Source organism: Prionailurus bengalensis, chromosome D1, assembly GCF_016509475.1.
Source record: "Prionailurus bengalensis isolate Pbe53 chromosome D1, Fcat_Pben_1.1_paternal_pri, whole genome shotgun sequence".
NCBI lineage: Eukaryota > Metazoa > Chordata > Mammalia > Carnivora > Felidae > Prionailurus > Prionailurus bengalensis.
Window position 1 is genome coordinate 61632599 of NC_057346.1, and position 18900 is coordinate 61651498.

Sequence of the window (18900 nt, forward strand, 5' to 3'; positions counted from 1 at the left end):
ATTTTCTCACATAACTCTTCTAGCCCTATTTCTCTCTCTTCCTCTTCTGGGACCCCTATGATTCTGATGTTGTTCCTTTTTAATGAGTCACTGATTTCTCTAATTCTTAAATCGTGCTCTTTGCCTCCATCTCCCTTTCTTTCTGCTTTGTTATTCTCTAAAGTTTCTCCTCTATTTCGCTGATTCTCTGTTCTGCCTTGTCCATCTTTGCCGCCGCTGCATCAATCCATGATTGCAGTTCAGTGATAGCATTTTTAATTTCATTCTATTTTTTACTTCTTTTATCCCTGCAGAAAGGGATTCTAATCTTTTTTTTGACTCTAGCTAGTATTATTTTCGTGATTCTAAATTCTGGTTCAGACATCTTGCTTGTATCTGTGTTGCTTACATTCCTGGCTCTCATTTCTTCGTGCTCTTTCTTTTGGGGTGAATTCCTTCGTTCTGTCATTTTAAGGGAGAAAAGGAATTAATGAGGTAGAAAAATTGAAGTTAAAAAAATTAAAATAAAAAATATTAAAATTAAACAATTAAACACAAACACATACACACACACACACACACACACACACATCGAATAGATGATGCTAGATCCTAGGTGTATTTTGGTCTGGGTGTTGAAAGTGGTTTGACAGATTAGAGAAAATAAAGGGAGGGAAGAAAATAATAAAAAATAAAAAAGTATAAATGAAATCACTTGAGAATTTGAAAAAACGAATACACTGAAGTAGACTAAAATGAGATAATATGAGTAAAATAGAATTTGAAAAAATATACAGAAAAGTAAAGAATAAAGTAGAAAAAAATCAATGAAAATTAATAAAAATTAAAAATTAATATGAATCTTTTGTCTTCCTGGATTCAAGAAAAAGAAAAGAAACAAAAAAGAGAAAAAAGATTTAAAAAATAATAAAAAAAGGAAATTGTTTGAGAATTTGAAAAGATGAATACACTGTAGTAGACTAAAATAAAATGATGGAAGTGAATAGAATTTGAAATAATTTACATAAAAGCAAAAAATATAGTGAAAAAATTAAAGGAAAACATTTTGAATAGAAATTTAAAGTAAAAATTAAGTTTTTGTCTATCTGCACTCAAGAAAAAGAAAAGAAATGAAAAAGAGAAAAAACTAAAGAAAAAATTAAAAAGGACATCGTTCGAAAATTTGAAAAGGTGAATACACTGAATTAGACTAAACTAAAATGAAAGTAAATAGAATTTACTAAACTAAACTAAAGTTACTAAACTAAAATGAAGTAAATAGAATTTGAAAAAATGTACATAACATCAAAAATATAGTAATAAAAATTAAAGAAAAATATTTTTAATTAAAATGGAAAATAAAAATGAGTCTTTTTCTGTATTCAAGAAACAGAAAAGAAGTATAAAAGAGGAAAAAAAAACGAAATAAAATTGAATAGATGAACCTGCTAACATATTGAAGTAGGACTGAAAGTGATTCGTTTTCCCCTAGAAGTCAGTCTATGCAGCTCTTTATAGTCGATAAATTAAGCTGGCGGTGAGTCTTGTGTTCTTGAAGAGCAATGTTGGCCTGGTTGGGCGAGGCTCAGTGTAACGGCTCCGCTCTTCACTAGGTGGCGCTGCTAGCCTACTGGGGTGGATTGTTGCCGGGCTCCTAGGTGCCTGCGTATGCGCATCCGCGGGAGTGGCAAAAATGGCATCACCCAGCTCTGTTCTCCCCGATCAGCAATCACACACTGGTCCTCTGTCTTCAGCTTTTGTCTACTCCCCGTGTTTTCACTCTCCGTGACCAGGCACCAGGCAGAACTTGTCTCCCGAGTTGTGTCTCAGATGTGGCTGTTTTCCCTGGCCCCTTGCTTCCGAAGGACTACGGCTTTGACCCGTTCCGCCCCTCTTCAGGAGGGTCTCAGCGAGCAATGGCCGAATGAGCAATGGCTGAATGTTGGCTGTACCCAGGAATACTTTCTGGACCCTGCTGCTGCTGGTGCCCCGAGACTGTGGCCAGGTACCAGCTCACCTGAGAAAAAGTTCAAAAGATAGTGTGGCAGCAACATTTCAGGGATTATGGAAAATCACAACACGCATCTGGCACCAGGTTTCACCCTTAACGACCTTGTTACAGCACCAGCGAATGTAGCCGTTTTCTAGGGTCTGCTGGGACCAGGTGGCTTCAACAGTCTCTACCAAATGTCCTTCCAGCAGTGGAACTGCTTTTTCCCGTGTGGCCTAAGAATCTCCTGGACCCCACTCTGTTCCTGGGGATTCGTCTTTCCGACCAGAGCACCGCCAGGTATCGAGCTGCAGAGTTGCAGACTCTGCTCCCCTTGTTTACAGTCTCAATAGAGTTTAAACCCTCTCCTTTCTCCTTTCTCCCTTTTTAGGTTAGTCCCTGCAGCTGTTTCCAATTTTCTGCTTTCTCTCCAGCTGCTTTTGGGGAGGGGTGATTTTCCCGTATTCTCCCCCCCTCCCCAATCTCCATCCTCTCTCTGCCCGCAAAAGAGATTCCCTACCTTTCGGGGCTTCTTGCTCCCCAAGTTCAGTTCTCCACTCCATGTACCTGCTGAATTCTGTGGTTCAGGTTGTACAGATTGTTGTGCTAATCCTCCAATCAGTTTTCTGGGTGTGTAGGATGGTTCAGTGTTGGTCTGGCTGTATTTTATGGACGCGAGACACAAAAAGCTTCCATGCTGTTCTGCCATCTTGGCTCCTCCTTCATATTTCTTATTGTATAAATATTGTTGCTTTATATGTATTTTATTAATTATAGAAACTACTGCCAAGCATTACTTGAAGTGTATTTTTAATTTTTATTTTTTGAGGGAGAGAGAGTGTGTACATGTGAGTAGAGTAGGGACATACAGAGAAAGAGAAAGAATCCCAAACAGGAAACACGTTCAGCGCAGAGCCCTATGCAAGGCTCAATCCCAAGGAACCTTAAGATCATGACCTGAGCCGAAATCAAGAAGGGGATACTCATCTGACTGAGCCACCCAGGGGCCCCTTAATTCTTTTATCTCTCTGACTTTTAATCTTCCCTAAGAAGCTTTAAAATATTTGTTAAGTTAAAAATATTGCCATTTGTTTAGTCACAGTGCAACTATGGAAATGTTTTAGGAGAATAGATAGAGTTACATAAAGAATATATTTCTATTTCAGGTGTATGCCGTTACAAGCCCCATTGGAGCGTTAATGATTTCTACATGTGTTTATGTACATTTATATCTACAGGTGCTGCATTTGTGAATGGGATTTGTCATTCTACTTTGCTTTCTATTGTATTTTTGAATATAAATAAATGGAAGGCTTATTTTTAGGGTGTGTTATTTGCTAAATGCTTATAATTTCAACAAATTGTTAGAAAAAATTATTGAATATCACATTTAGAATAAGTTTGAAGTAAATAAGAACATTGCCTTCTTCCATTTCATATGAACATTTAAATTAATGTCTGAACTCATTTCTTTGACTAATAAAGGAATACAATTAAATTATCATCCTATAGTGAAAATTCTTTATTTTTTCCATACTTTAAAGAAAATTGTGACATAATCTATGAAAAATCTGTTTTATACACATTGTTGTTTTAAACTCTCTCTCTTCGATTAGTAGTTGAAAGGAAAAAATGTATTCCCTATTCTATTTGGATTGGTGATTCTGTTCATGTTTATAAAGTCAAGAGGCATGAATCATCAAGTGTATGTTTTGAACCAGATTCCTTTAGAGTATAGCCTCATTTACATTATAAAAATAACTTCCATGTTTTCAGTCATTTTACTATTTTTTCGTATTTTCTTTTTTTTTTATGAAATTTATTGACAAATTGGTTTCCACACAACACCCAGTGCTCATCCCAAAAGGTGCCCTCCTCAATACCCATCACCCACCCTTCCCTCCCTCCCACCCCCCATCAACCCTCAGTTTGTTCTCAGTTTTCAACAGTCTCTTATGCTTTGGCTCTCTCCCATTCTAACCTCTTTTTTTTTTTTTCCTTCCCCTCCCCCATGGGTTCCTGTTAAGTTTCTCAGGATCCACATAAGAGTGAAACCATATGGTATCTGTCTTTCTCTGTATGGCTTATTTCACTTAGCATCACACTCTCCAGTTCCATCCACGTTGCTACAAAAGGCCATATTTCATTTTTTCTCATTGCCACGTAATATTCCATTGTGTATATAAACCACAATTTCTTTATCCATTCATCAGTTGATGGACATTTAGGCTCTTTCCATAATTTGGCTATTGTTGAGAGTGCTGCTATGAACGTTGGGGATACAAGTGCCCCTATGCATCAGTACTCCTGTATCCCTTGGATAAATTCCTAGCAGTGCTATTGCTGGGTCATAGGGTAGGTCTATTTTTAATTTTCTGAGGAACCTCCACACTGCTTTCCAGAGCGGCTGCACCAATTTGCATTCCCACCAACAGTGCAAGAGGGTTCCCGTTTCTCCACATCCTCTCCAGCATCTATAGTCTCCTGATTTGTTCATTTTGGCCACTCTGACTGGCGTGAGGTGATACCTGAGTGTGGTTTTGATTTGTATTTCCCTGATAAGGAGCGACGCTGAACATCTTTTCATGTGCCTGTTGGCCATCCGGATGTCTTCTTTAGAGAAGTGTCTATTCATGTTTTCTGCCCATTTCTTCACTGGGTTATTTGTTTTTCGGGTGTGGAGTTTGGTGAGCTCTTTATAGATTTTGGATACTAGCCCTTTGTCCGATATGTCATTTGCGAATATCTTTTCCCATTCCGTTGGTTGCCTTTTAGTTTTGTTGGTTGTTTCCTTTGCTGTGCAGAAGCTTTTTATCTTCATAAGGTCCCAGTAATTCACTTTTGCTTTTAATTCCCTTGCCTTTGGGGATGTGTCGAGTAAGAGATTGCTACGGCTGAGGTCAGAGAGGTCTTTTCCTGCTTTCTCCTCTAAGGTTTTGATGGTTTCCTGTCTCACATTTAGGTCCTTTATCCATTTTGAGTTTATTTTTGTGAATGGTGTGAGAAAGTGGTCTAGTTTCAACCTTCTGCATGTTGCTGTCCAGTTCTCCCAGCACCATTTGTTAAAGAGGCTGTCTTTTTTCCATTGGATGTTCTTTCCTGCTTTGTCAAAGATGAGTTGGCCATACGTTTGTGGGTCTAGTTCTGGGGTTTCTATTCTATTCCATTGGTCTATGTGTCTGTTTTGGTGCCAATACCATGCTGTCTTGATGATGACAGCTTTGTAGTAGAGGCTAAAGTCTGGGATTGTGATGCCTCCTGCTTTGGTCTTCTTCAAAATTCCTTTGGCTATTCGGGGCCTTTTGTGGTTCCATATGAATTTTAGGATTGCTTGTTCTAGTTTCGAGAAGAATGCTGGTGCAATTTTGATTGGGATTGCATTGAATGTGTAGATAGCTTTGGGTAGTATTGACATTTTGACAATATTTATTTTTCCAATCCATGAGCAGGGAATGTCTTTCCATTTCTTTAAATCTTCTTCAATTTCCTTCATAAGCTTTCTATAGTTTTCAGCATACAGATCCTTTACATCTTTGGTTAGATTTATTCCTAGGTATTTTATGCTTCTTGGTGCAATTGTGAATGGGATCAGTTTCTTTATTTGTCTTTCTGTTGCTTCATTGTTAGTGTATAAGAATGCAACTGATTTCTGTACATTGATTTTGTATCCTGCAACTTTGCTGAATTCCTGTATCAGTTCTAGCAGACTTTTGGTGGAGTCTATCGGATTTTCCATGTATAATATCATGTCATCTGCAAAAAGCGAAAGCTTGACTTCATCTTTGCCAATTTTGATGCCTTTGATTTCCTTTTGTTGTCTGATTGCTGATGCTAGAACTTCCAGCACTATGTTAAACAGCAGCGGTGAGAGTGGGCATCCCTGTCGTGTTCCTGATCTCAGGGAAAAAGCTCTCAGTTTTTCCCCGTTGAGGATGATGTTAGCTGTGGGCTTTTCATAAATGGCTTTTATGATCTTTAAGTATGTTCCTTCTATCCCGACTTTCTCAAGGGTTTTTATTAAGAAAGGGTGCTGGATTTTGTCAAAGGCCTTTTCTGCATCGATTGACAGGATCATATGGTTCTTCTCTTTTTTTTTGTTAATGTGATGTATCACGTTGATTGATTTGCGAATGTTGAACCAGCCCTGCATCCCAGGAATGAATCCCACTTGATCATGGTGAATAATTCTTTTTATATGCCGTTGAATTCGATTTGCTAGTATCTTATTGAGAATTTTTGCATCCATATTCATCAGGGATATTGGCCTGTAGTTCTCTTTTTTTACTGGGTCTCTGTCTGGTTTAGGAATCAAAGTAATACTGGCTTCATAGAATGAGTCTGGAAGTTTTCCTTCCCTTTCTATTTCTTGGAATAGCTTGAGAAGGATAGGTATTATCTCTGCTTTAAACGTCTGGTAGAACTCCCCTGGGAAGCCATCTGGTCCTGGACTCTTATTTGTTGGGAGATTTTTGATAACCGATTCAATTTCTTCGCTGGTTATGGGTCTGTTCAAGCTTTCTATTTCCTCCTGATTGAGTTTTGGAAGAGTGTGGGTGTTCAGGAATTTGTCCATTTCTTCCAGGTTGTCCAATTTGTTGGCATATAATTTTTCATAGTATTCCCTGATAATTGTTTGTATCTCTGAGGGATTGGTTGTAATAATTCCATTTTCATTCATGAAAAGGGTCATCTCCCTTTTCTTTTTGAGAAGCCTGGCTAGAGGTTTGTCAATTTTGTTTATTTTTTCAAAAAACCAACTCTTGGTTTCGTTGATCTGCTCTACAGTTTTTTTAGATTCTATATTGTTTATTTCTGCTCTGATCTTTATTATTTCTCTTCTTCTGCTGGGTTTAGGCTGCCTTTGCTGTTCTGCTTCTAGTTCCTTTAGGTGTGCTGTTAGATTTTGTATTTGGGATTTTTCTTGTTTCTTGAGATAGGCCTGGATTGCAATGTATTTTCCTCTCAGGACTGCCTTTGCTGCGTCCCAAAGCGTTTGGATTGTTGTATTTTCATTTTCGTTTGTTTCCATATATTTTTTAATTTCTTCTCTAATTGCCTGGTTGACCCACTCATTCGTTAGTAGGGTGTTCTTTAACCTCCATGCTTTTGGAGGTTTTCCAGACTTTTTTCCTGTGGTTGATTTCAAGCTTCATAGCATTGTGGTCTGAAAGTATGCATGGTATAATTTCAATTCTTGTAAACTTATGAAGGGCTGTTTTGTGACCCAGTATATGATCTATCTTGGAGAATGTTCCATGTGCACTCGAGAAGAAAGTATATTCTGTTGCTTTGGGATGCAGAGTTCTAAATATATCTGTCAAGTCCATCTGATCCAATGTCTCATTCAGGGCCCTTGTTTCTTTATTGACCGTGTGTCTAGATGATCTATCCATTTCTGTAAGTGGGGTGTTAAAGTCCCCTGCAATTACCACATTCTTATCAATAAGGTTGCTTATGTTTATGAGTAATTGTTTTATATATTTGGGGGCTCCGGTATTCGGCACATAGACATTTATAATTGTTAGCTCTTCCTGATGGATAGACCCTGTAACTATTATATAATGTCCTTCTTCATCTCTTGTTACAGCCTTTAATTTAAAGTCTAGTTTGTCTGATATAAGTATGGCTACTCCAGCTTTCTTTTGGCTTCCAGTCGCATGATAAATAGTTCTCCATCCCCTCACTCTCAATCTAAAGGTGTCCTCAGGTCTAAAATGAGTCTCTTGTAGACAGCAAATAGATGGGTCTTGTTTTTTTATCCATTCTGATACCCTATGTCTTTTGGTTGGCGCATTTAATCCATTTACATTCAGTGTTATTATAGAAAGATACGGGTTTAGAGTCATTGTGATGTCTGTATGTTTTATGCTTGTAGTGATGTCTCTGGGACTTTGTCTCACAGGGTCCCCCTTAGGATCTCTTGTAGGGCTGGTTTAGTGGTGACAAATTCCTTCAGTTTTTGTTTGTTTGGGAAGACCTTTATCTCTCCTTCTATTCTAAATGACAGACTTGCTGGATAAAGGATTCTTGGCTGCATATTTTTTCTGTCTAGCACCCTGAAAATCTCGTGCCAATTCTTTCTGGCCTGCCAAGTTTCAAAAGAGAGATCAGTCACGAGTCTTATAGGTCTCCCTTTATATGTGAGGGCACGTTTACCCCTTGCTGCTTTCAGAATTTTCTCTTTATCCTTGTATTTTGCCAGTTTCACTATGATATGTCGTGCAGAAGATCGATTCAAGTTACGTCTGAAGGGAGTTCTCTGTGCCTCTTGGATTTCAATGCCTTTTTCCTTCCCCAGTTCAGGGAAGTTCTCAGCTATTATTTCTTCAAGTACCCCTTCAGCACCTTTCCCTCTCTCTTCCTCCTCTGGGATACCAATTATGCGTATATTATTTCTTTTTAGTGTATCACTTAGTTCTCTAATTTTCCCCTCATACTCCTGGATTTTTTTATCTCTCTTTTTCTCAGCTTCCTCTTTTTCCATAACTTTATCTTCTAGTTCACCTATTCTCTCCTCTGCCTCTTCAAGCCGAGCTGTGGTGGTTTCCATTTTGTTATGCATTTCGTTTAAAGCGTTTTTCAGCTCCTCGTGACTGTTCCTTAGTCCCTTGATCTCTGTAGCAAGAGATTCTCTGCTGTCCTGTATACTGTTTTCAAGCCCAGCGATTAATTTTATGACTATTATTCTAAATTCACTTTCTGTTATATTATTTAAATCCTTTTTGATCAGCTCATTAGCTGTTGTTATTTCCTGGAGATTCTTCTGAGGGGAATTCTTCCGCTTGGTCATTTTGGATAGTCCCTGGCGTGGTGAGGACCTGCAGGGCACTTCCCCTGTGCTGTGGTGTATAACTGGAGTTGGTGGGCGGGGCCGCAGTCCGACCTGATGTCTGCCCCCAGCCCACCGCTGGGGCCACAGTCAGACTGGTGTGTGCCTTCTCTTCCCTTCTCCTAGGGGTGGGATTCACTGTGGGGTGGTGTGGCTCGTCTGGGCTACTTGCACCCTGCCAGGCTTGTGATGCTGGGGATCTGGCGTATTAGCTGGGGTGGGTAGGCAAGGTGCACGGGGGCAGGAGGGGCAGGCTTAGATCGCTTCTCCTTAGGTGATCCACTTCAGGAGGGGCCCTGTGGCAGCGGGAGGGAGTCAGATCCGCTGCCAGAGGTTTGGCTCCGCAGAAGCGCAGAGTTGGGTGTTTGCGCGGAGAGAGCAAGTTCCCTGGCAGGAATGGGTTCTCTTTGGGATTTCGGCTGGGGGATGGGCGGGGGAGATGGCGCTGGCGAGCGCCTTTTTTCCCCACCAAACTGAGCTCTGTTGTCAGGGGGCTCAGCAGCTCTCCCTCCCTTTGTCCTCCAGCCTTCCCGCTTTCCGAGCAGAGCTGTTAACTTATGACCTCCCAGATGCTAAGTCACGCTTGCTGTTGGAACACAGTCCATCAGGCCCCTCCGCTTTTGCAAACCAGACTCGGGGGCTCTGCTTGGCCGGCAAGCCGCCCCTCCGCCCCGGCTCCCTCCCGCCAGTCCGTGGAGCGCGCACCGCCTCGCCGCCCTTCCTACCCTCTTCCGTGGGCCTCTTGCCTGCGTTTGGCTCCGGCGACTCAGTTCTGCTAATCCTCTGGCGGTTTTCTGGGTTATTTAGGCAGGTGTAGATGGAATCTAAGTGATCAGCAGGACGTGAGGTGAGCCCAGCATCCTCCTAAGCCGCCATCTTGCCTCCCTTCAAATCTTTTTTTTTTTTAAGTTTATTTATTTATTTTGAGAAAGAGAGAGAGCGCGCGATGCAGGGCTCAAACTCACCGTGAGATCATGACCTGCGCTGATGTTGGATGCTTAACCGCTATTTTTTCTTATTTTCAAGTTGTTGTGAACTTTTACCTTTTGATATACATGTAAATGCATGTTAGTTGGAAGTAGGAACAAAGGCCAATATGATATGCAAACCTGATGTCCTATTACCCTGGAAGATTGACAGTTATTTTTATTATCAGTCCATTATGTCATTAATGATTTGTTCAAATCTTGAGTTTCCAAAATAGAAGTAAGGACTTCAAAGGAATTACTAACAAACATACATTTTCCCTAGGTAGAGTTTTTCGCCAATTCTTCTATCTCTATACATTTTCTGAAAGACTGAAATTTAACAGCTATCAATTTATACATTTATGTATTTGCTATCAATCAGATGATCTCCTATACATCCACATGTCTTAATACATTTTTATGTATGTCAAAACAGGACTGCCTCTTCAGGGATCCATGCTATGGCGATTGAATCATGGGATTAATGATTCAGAATCTCCAATAATAGAAGAGGGGAGAGGACTGTGAATTAGCAAAGTTAGAGAAGTCCTTTAAGGAGATGAAATGTTTACCAGGTTTGCTCTCAGAAACTTACGCACAGGGTTCCACAAAGCAATAAAGCTCGGCTCTATCTACCAGCATATGCGTGAGTATTTTTCCTAATATGGTGAAGAGGATGAAAATGGTGAAGGTGAGTTGTTGCTAGAAAAAAAAAAGGTAACAGTGTCTTTTCTCTCTTCAGGATCCTCATGAATGACAATTGCACATGGCTTGCAGTACAGACTGGGCTTTTTTACTTTCCCAAATGGCTAGTTATCTGACCTCCCCTTAATTATTAAGTAACACATATTTGCCCCATCAATAGGAAATGTCACTATGGAAAAAATAAAAATAAAAAACTCATCTTGCTGATACTTATAAAGTCCATAGAGAAAAAAGAAGATCCAGTAAAGCAGATCAGTGAAGCATATATTCTACACAATAAAGGGCATCAATTTCTGTAAGACTCTAAGATAGTCACTTTAGTAGTCATTTAGAGATCTATAAAAAAAATGATAAAAGTTCTTCTGAGAAGCAGGAAACAGAGTTGTCTGTTGATGAATTAATAAGAAGAGAAGGGTGGGGTGCCTGAGTGGCTCAGTCGGTTAAGCATCCAACTTCGGCTCAGGTCATGATCTCGCAGTTCGTGAGTTTGAGCCCCGCGTCAGGTCCTGTGCTGAAAGCTCAGAGCCTGGAGTCTGCTTTGGGTTCTGTGTCTCCCTGTCTCTCCCTGCCCCTCCCCTGATCACACTCTGTCTCTCAAAAATGAATAAACATTTAAAAAGTTGAATAAGAAAGAAGGGTGATGATGCTTTGGAGTGACTTATGATCAAACTACTAACCGGCCTGAAAATATCACTTAAGGTTAGAGACCACCTGTAATGTCTATGTGGATCAAGGCAACCACACCAAGTGGTGATAAAATTGTGCCTCCACTGATGAATGTTCACTGTGTCTTTGGAGTACTTTTTTGTAGATATTCCTTGCAAGTTAAACTTTTCTGAACAAATGTGAGTGTTATTTTTTCCTGGTAAGAAATGATAATATTTGATGAATGACTCTACTATCAGAACTTACAACATTATAGTTAAATTGGGAAACCTTGGCTTAATTACTATTCTCGACACTCAGAAATCTTTCAAGACTTGGCATATCCTGTAAGTCTAAGGTTTCAGTTGCCTCAGTTTTAACTTCCTTAAATAAATAGATTCCTCCCCTCTCCCTGCCTGAAGTTTTCTACATGTAAATGATCTGTGTCTGTCTGTTTAACCTAAAATGGTATATTCCCTCTTCACGGAGAACCACGTCTGAATCCTGCCCTGGATCTGTTGGGTCTTCACAGAGAGAAAGGTTGAGGAATTGGTGTCATAAGCAGGGAAAGCAGGCATAGATAATTTGAGGTATTTTCTCTAGGAGTCAGCACTTATGTTCATTAGGTAGATAACTTTCACATAGCCTGTTATCTCATACAGGACCAATCTAAGCAAAAGTGGTATATGTATATAATACAGAATTCTTTCTTTTTTTTAATATGAAATTTATTGTCAAATTGGTTTCCATACAACACCTAGTGCTCATCTCAACAGGTGCCCTCCTCAATACCCATCACCTACCCGTCCCTCCCTCCCACCCCCCATCAACCCTCAGTTTATTCTCAATTTAAAAAAAAATTTTTTTTTCAACGTTTATTTATTTTTTGGGACAGAGAAAGACAGAGCATGAACGGGGGAGGAGCAGAGAGAGAGGGAGACACAGAATCGGAAACAGGCTCCAGGCTCTGAGCCATCAGCCCAGAGCCTGACATGGGGCTCGAACTCACAGACCGCGAGATCGTGACCTGGCTGAAGTCGGACACTTAACCGACTGTGCCACCCAGGCGCCCCGACCGTCAATTTTTAAGAGTCTCTTATGGTTTGGCTCCCTCCCTCTCTAACTTTTTTTCCTTCCCCTCCCCATGGTCTTCTGTTAATTTTCTCAGGATCCACATAAGAGTGAAAACATATGGTGTCTATCTTTCTCTGTATGACTTATTTCACTTAGCATAACACTCTCCAGTTCCATCCACGTTGCTACAAAGGGCCATATTTCATTCTTTCTCATTGCCAAGTAGTATTCCATTGTGTGCATAAACCACAATTTCTTTATCCATTCATCAGTTGATGGACATTTAGTCTCCTTCCATTATTTGGCTCTTTTTGAATTCTTTCAATTAAAAAGTCACATTCACTATTGTTCACATCTGTTATCCAAGTACATCTCCACACTTAAGAATCTACTATTTCTACTATTTCTACTACTATTTCTATTTACTAAAACATTGAGGGTAGACAAAGGAAAAAGTGATCTTACATCAGTTTTGTCTTTTCTCAAGAAACTAGAGATTATGATAAATTTTGACTTCCCACATGTATATTAATCTTCCAGAGTATTTGTGAAAAGTAGTTACCCTTCACCTTCAGAGTGTGATTCAGTATATCTCTTCATATATCCTGTGATTCCATCTGTCTCTTCTATCTGGCAATCCTGTTCAAGTCTTAACTCAGTTGACAAAATTCAGGTATATTTGTTTCTCTGCTTCCACGAAAGCAGATCATATCTTTGTAAATGTTTGCATGAAGAGAGAGCTAGAGGGCTGTGATGTACATCAGAAATGAGATTGGTATAAATGGACATCATGTCCCTAGGGATATTCTGTTCACATTTCAAAGAGAATGATCAAAACATCTATCATCTGACTGCAATCTGGAATTATCCATGGGGAGAGCATTTGTTCTATTTAACAAACACATATTTATTTGATGCTCTGAACTGTTCAAACACTGTTTCATGAATTTTAAAAAATATTAGGGAAACTAATATAACACTGTACATTAGTTATACTTAAAAAATAGGTAATATCACACAAACCCTAAGTAGCAGGTGCTCTTATGAGCCATGCTTTATAGATGAATAAGTTGAGTTCAAGAGAGGTTAAGCAGCGTGGTAAAGACACACAGTAAGTGAATATTTGAACCTTTGCAAGCTGGCTCCAAGGCCAATGCTCTTAACTGCTCTGCTCTGTTTTCAGTTTCACTGCAATCAACTTTCTCTGCCTGTTGCTTCTATGGCATGAGGGTTAAAGACTTCACACGTTGTCTCTATTCTTTAAAAGGTTATTAAAACTATCTCATGTATCAGTTCTATTTGCTTTCAACAAGATCATCTGCGAGCCTAAGATACTCTATCATATTCCCTTTCTTCACAAACCAGCCTTTCAACTCTCATCAGCTACCACAGAGTGGACACTCTTGTTTCATCTGTTGCCCCAGAGACTTTTCAACGTTGGTGAGCAACTGCTTTCCGTCAATAGAAAACTTTCTCAGTCTCTTCCCCAACCACAGCTTTAATGAGATATAACTGACTTATAACATTGTATAAAGTTTGAGGTGTATAACATGTTGACTTGATACATTTACATGCTGCAAAATTATTACCACCATAACATCAGCTAACATCTCTGTCCTGTCACATAATTATCATTTTTGTTTCTTGTGGTGAGACCATTTACGGTCTATTCTCTTAGCAACCTTCACCTATATGATACAGTATCATTAGCTATAATGGCCACGCTATACATTAGATACCCAGAAATTGTTAATTTTATAACTGGAAGTTTGTGCCCTTTGACTAATATGTCTCTATTTCTCTTACCCACCTGCCCCTGGGAACAACCACTCTACTCTGTTTTTGACTTTAACTTCAATAGATTCCACATATAAGATGTATTGTACAATATTTGCCTTTTTCTGTCTGACTTATTTCACTTAGTATTATGTTCTCAAGTTCTATCTAAGTTGTCACAATGGCAGGATTTTCTTCTTTCTTATGGATGAATAATATTTTATTATTAATATTTATTTATTTATTTATTTATTTATTATAATATTATTTATACATATATCATGTTTTTTATTCAATCATTTGTAGACACACAGGTTATTTCCATGTTGTGGATCATGCTGTGATGGACATGGGGGGTGTATATATTGTAAATTCTCAGTTAAATTTATTCCTAAGTATTTTATTGTTTTATGCTATTGTAAATGGATTGATTTCCTCACTTCTTTTTCAAATGTTTTGTTGTTAGTGTATAGATATACAACTGTTTTCTGTATGTTGATTTATATCCTGAAACTTTACTGAATTTTCTGATTAACTATAGCAGGGATTTTTTTGTTTTTTGTTTGTTTGTTTTTGTTTGTTTTTTGTTTGTTTCTTTGTTTGTTTTGGTGGAATCTTCAGGATTTTCTCTGTATAGGATCATATCTGCAAACAGAGATGGTTCTATTTCTTCTTTCTTATTTGGATGCCCTTTTTTTCTTGCCTGACTGCTCTGTCTAGGATTCTCAGTTTTGTCAAATAAAAGTGGGGAGCATTGACACACTTGTCTTATTCCTGATCTTTGATGAAAAACTCAACCTTTCACCTTTGAATATGAAGTTGACCATGGGTTTGTCTTATATGGCCCTTATTATGTTGAGGTATGTTTCTTCAATACTCAATTTCTTGAGAGTTTATACCATGCAAGGAAATGTACCTTGTTAAATTCTTTTTCCTGTATCTATTGAGATGATCACATCACTTTTTATTTTATTCCATTAATGTGGCATATCACATTTATTGATTGGCATAGGTTGACTCATCCTTACATCCCAGAGATAAATCACACTTAATCATGATTTATGATCATTTTAACATACTATTGTGTTGTGTGCTTTGTGTGTGCAGAGTGCTAATATATCACCTAGAATTTTTGCATCTGTATTCATCAAGATTATTGGTCTCTAATTTGTTTTCTTGTAGTGTCCTTATCTGGCTTTGGTATTAGGGTTATGTTGGCCTTGTAAAATGAGTTTGGATGTATTCCTTCCTCTTCAGTTTTTTTTGAAAGAGTTTGAGAAGTATTGGCATTAATTTACTTTAAATATTTATTGGGATTCCCCAGTGCAACCATCTTATCCTGGACTTTTCTGCTTGGAATGGTTTGGGTTACTGATTACATTTCCTTACTCATTGTTAGTCTGTTCAAATTTTCTGTTTCTTAATGATTCAGTCTTTGTAAGTTTTATGTTTTTAGGCATTTATCCATTTCTTCTACATTCTCCCATTTGTTGTTTCTGTGATATCAGTTGTAATGTCTCCTTACTCTTTTCTAATTTTATTTACTTGAGTCTTGTCTCTTTTTTTCATAGTAGCTAAAGTTTCGTAAACTCTTTTTATCTTTTCTAAAAAAACAACTCTTAGTTTTATTGATTATTTCCACATTTTTAAATCTCCATTTTATTTATTTCTAGTATGCCCATTGTTCTTTCTTTCTCTTTGCCATCTTTGGGCTTAGTTTGTTCTGTTTCTAATCCCTTGAGATGAAAAGTGAGGCTTTTTTTTTTAATGTTTTGTTATTTATTTTTGAATAAGAGAGAGAGACAGAGTGTGAGCTGGGGGGGCAAAGAGAGAGAGGGAGACACAGATCTGAAGCGGGCTACAGGCTCTGAGCTGTCAGAACAGAGCCAGACACAGGGCTTGAACTCACAAGCTCTGAGATCATGGCCTGAGCCAAAGTTAGATGCTTAACTTACTGAGCCCCCCAGAAAAGTAAGGGTTTTTATTTGAAATATTTCTTGTTTCTTAATGTTGGCATTTATGGCTATAGACTTCCCTCTTAAAACTGCTTTTGAATCATTGCATATGGGTTTTTTATGTTTATTTATTTATTTTGACAGAGAAAGAGAGAGAGAGAGAGAGCAAGAGAGCATCAGCACAAGTGGAGGAGCAGAGAGAGAGGGAGAAAGAGAATCCCAAGCAGGTCCAGCACTGTCAGTGCAGAGCCAGATGAAGGGCTCCATTCCATGAACCACGAGATCATGACCTGGGCTGAAATCAAAAGTTGGTGGCTCAACCAAATGAGCCACACAGGCTCATTTAATTTATTGTCCCATTTAATTTTATTTTCAATTTTTAAATGTTTATTTACTTTTGAAAGAGAGAGAGAAAGAGCACAAGTAGATAGGGACAGAGAGAGAGAAGGAGACACAGAATCTGAAATAGGCTTCAGGCTCTGAGCTGTCAGCACAGAGCCCAACACAGGGCTTGATCCCAAGAGCCATGAGATCATGACCTGAGCCAAAGTCAGATGCTTAACCGACTGAGCCACCCAAGCATCCCAATTGTCCCCATTTTAGATGCGAAAATTGATATAAGGTTAAGTATGTTGCCCAAGGACACAGTACTCACAGGAGTTGGAGAAGGGTTTTCAACCCAGAAAGTCTGGCTTTGTAAGCACATTATTTATCTCTGTGGTCTACTGCCTATGAAAAGATATAATCCTTAAGTAATTCTAGAAATTAAATTAATAACAGAAGTACTCTAATTCTGAGAGTTAAATAATGCTAAGATTCCTAGTACACAGTAAATGCAAAAAAAAAAAATGCTCAGTAACATTACTGTTATGAAAATAGAGACTCTAATTCAAGCAGTTTAAAAGGATTATCAACCGTATACAAATCTGTTATGACTTACAAAACAACGTTTTATTTGCCAGCACACAAACTCTTTGAATACTGATGGCATGAGTTCAAATAAAAAGAGAAAAGTTATACTGAAATGAAGGGAAATAAAATGAAATTTTATGTCAATAAGAATAACCTGTCTTATATAGGATGCATCTGCCGTCCTTCAAAAAAACATGTAAAGACCAGTGAGGGAGGAAGCAAACTACTACATGTTTCTGGAACTGTCTGTCCAGTACTCATTTCAAAATCTCCCTGAATGAAGGAATTATTTTTATAAACTTGCACTTGTAAGAATATTCAAAATTTAGTGGAGTGGAACATCTGCTCTACAGATACTTCCCATGGGTTTTTTCTCACTCTCCCAAAGAAGCACAGCCTCTATATGTTGCATCATTCACTCTCAGAACCTCCCAGGGTTTGGGATTTACTCCAGTGACTCCTAGACCTACATAAATCTTGCTTCTTCTGGAATATCCATGCCACCGTGACAAAGAGAAAAGAACCAGATCCATTTTCAAGATTGGCAAGACCATCTCCGCTGTGAGCGATAGTTATTCTTTATTAAGTCCATGAAATGTCCAAGTACAAGTGGACAACATGACTGAGAGATGACTTCTATAAATGACTGAGTGTCTTATATAATAAGCAGAGGTGAATCTTACACGCTACGGCAGTGAGTTGCAATTCATTTCACGAAGTTGTAAAGGCAAACACTCGAATGTGTTTTCCTTTTCTATTTGGTGTACTTAAACTTCATTATAATACCTTCACAAGTCGGGTATTTTCTCTGTTATTTGTAGTGCGTGAAGCACTGAGGTAGAAAGTGACAGTGAGATTATGGATATGGACACAATTCCTCTGATGTGGTCAGTGAACGAATAAGAAGGTTTCATATGGAGGCATAGTCTCTGTTTCAGAGCAAATGAAGCTTCTTATAGAATACAAGCATTGGTATTACGTGTAGTGAGTTCTTGTGCTAAGTGCAATCATTCCTTTTACAGCTGTTACCTCAAACTTTATATTACGGCAGTGGAGAACACATATGATTCTTAATAAGCTGTTTAGGTATATTTTTTTCTGAGAGGTATCCATCTTTAGAGATCCATGTCTGTTCAACCTGATTCCAAAATCAGTAACTCCACCTTTTTCCTTACGGGTTTCCCTGGCCTGGAACGGGAATATCCTTGGCTCTCCATTCCTTTCTCCTGTATCTATGCTATGGTACTCTTAGGGAATTGCCTGGTGCTGCATGTGATCCGGACGGAGCCCAGCCTACATGAGCCCATGTTCTACTTCCTGGCCATGTTGGCCCTCACTGACCTGTGCATGGGGCTGTCCACAGTGCACACAGTGCTCGGGATCCTGTGGGGGATCAGCCAAGAAATTGGTCTCGATGCCTGCATTGCTCAAACCTTCTTTGTTCATGGTCTATCATGCATGGAGTCTGGAGTCCTTCTTGCCATGGCCTTTGATCGCTTTACTGCCATCTGCAACCCTCTGAGATATACATCCATCCTCACCAATATGAGAATTATCACCATTGGTGTGGCCATTTTAGGGAGGAGTTTCCTGTTCATTACCGCTCCCATTGTCCGCCTAAAGTTCTTCGATTACTGCCATCCTCATATCCTCTCCCATTCCTTCTGCCTGCACCAAGACTTACTTCGGCTTGCCTGCTCCGACATCCGCTTCAACAGCTTCTATGCCTTAGCCCTGGTGATCTGCACACTCTTTTTGGATTCGGTGCTCATTCTCATCTCCTACATCTCGATCCTGTATTCAGTCTTGACTATTGCATCCCGGGACGAGCGGCTCAAGTCCTTGAAGACCTGTGTCTCCCATATCTGTGCTGTTCTGGTTTTCTATATCCCAATTATTGGTTTGACTATGGTGCACCGCTTTGGAAAGCACCTCTCTCCTGTGGTCCACGTCCTCATGGGCAATATCTATATCCTTTTCCCACCCTTGATGAACCCTATCATCTACAGTGTCAAAACCCAACAAATACGTAGCAGGATCCAGAGATGGTTCACTAAACAAAACTGA

At 39.1% G+C, this 18900-nt stretch overlaps 1 protein-coding gene across 1 annotated transcript; it reads left to right on the plus strand.

Annotated features, from left to right (window-relative positions):
- The first annotated feature begins 17958 nt into the window (after positions 1–17958).
- Positions 17959–18900, plus strand: LOC122482562 (olfactory receptor 51V1-like). The gene has a single exon (XM_043578872.1). The coding sequence runs from the start codon at positions 17959–17961 to the stop codon at positions 18898–18900; it is 942 nt and encodes a 313-aa protein (XP_043434807.1).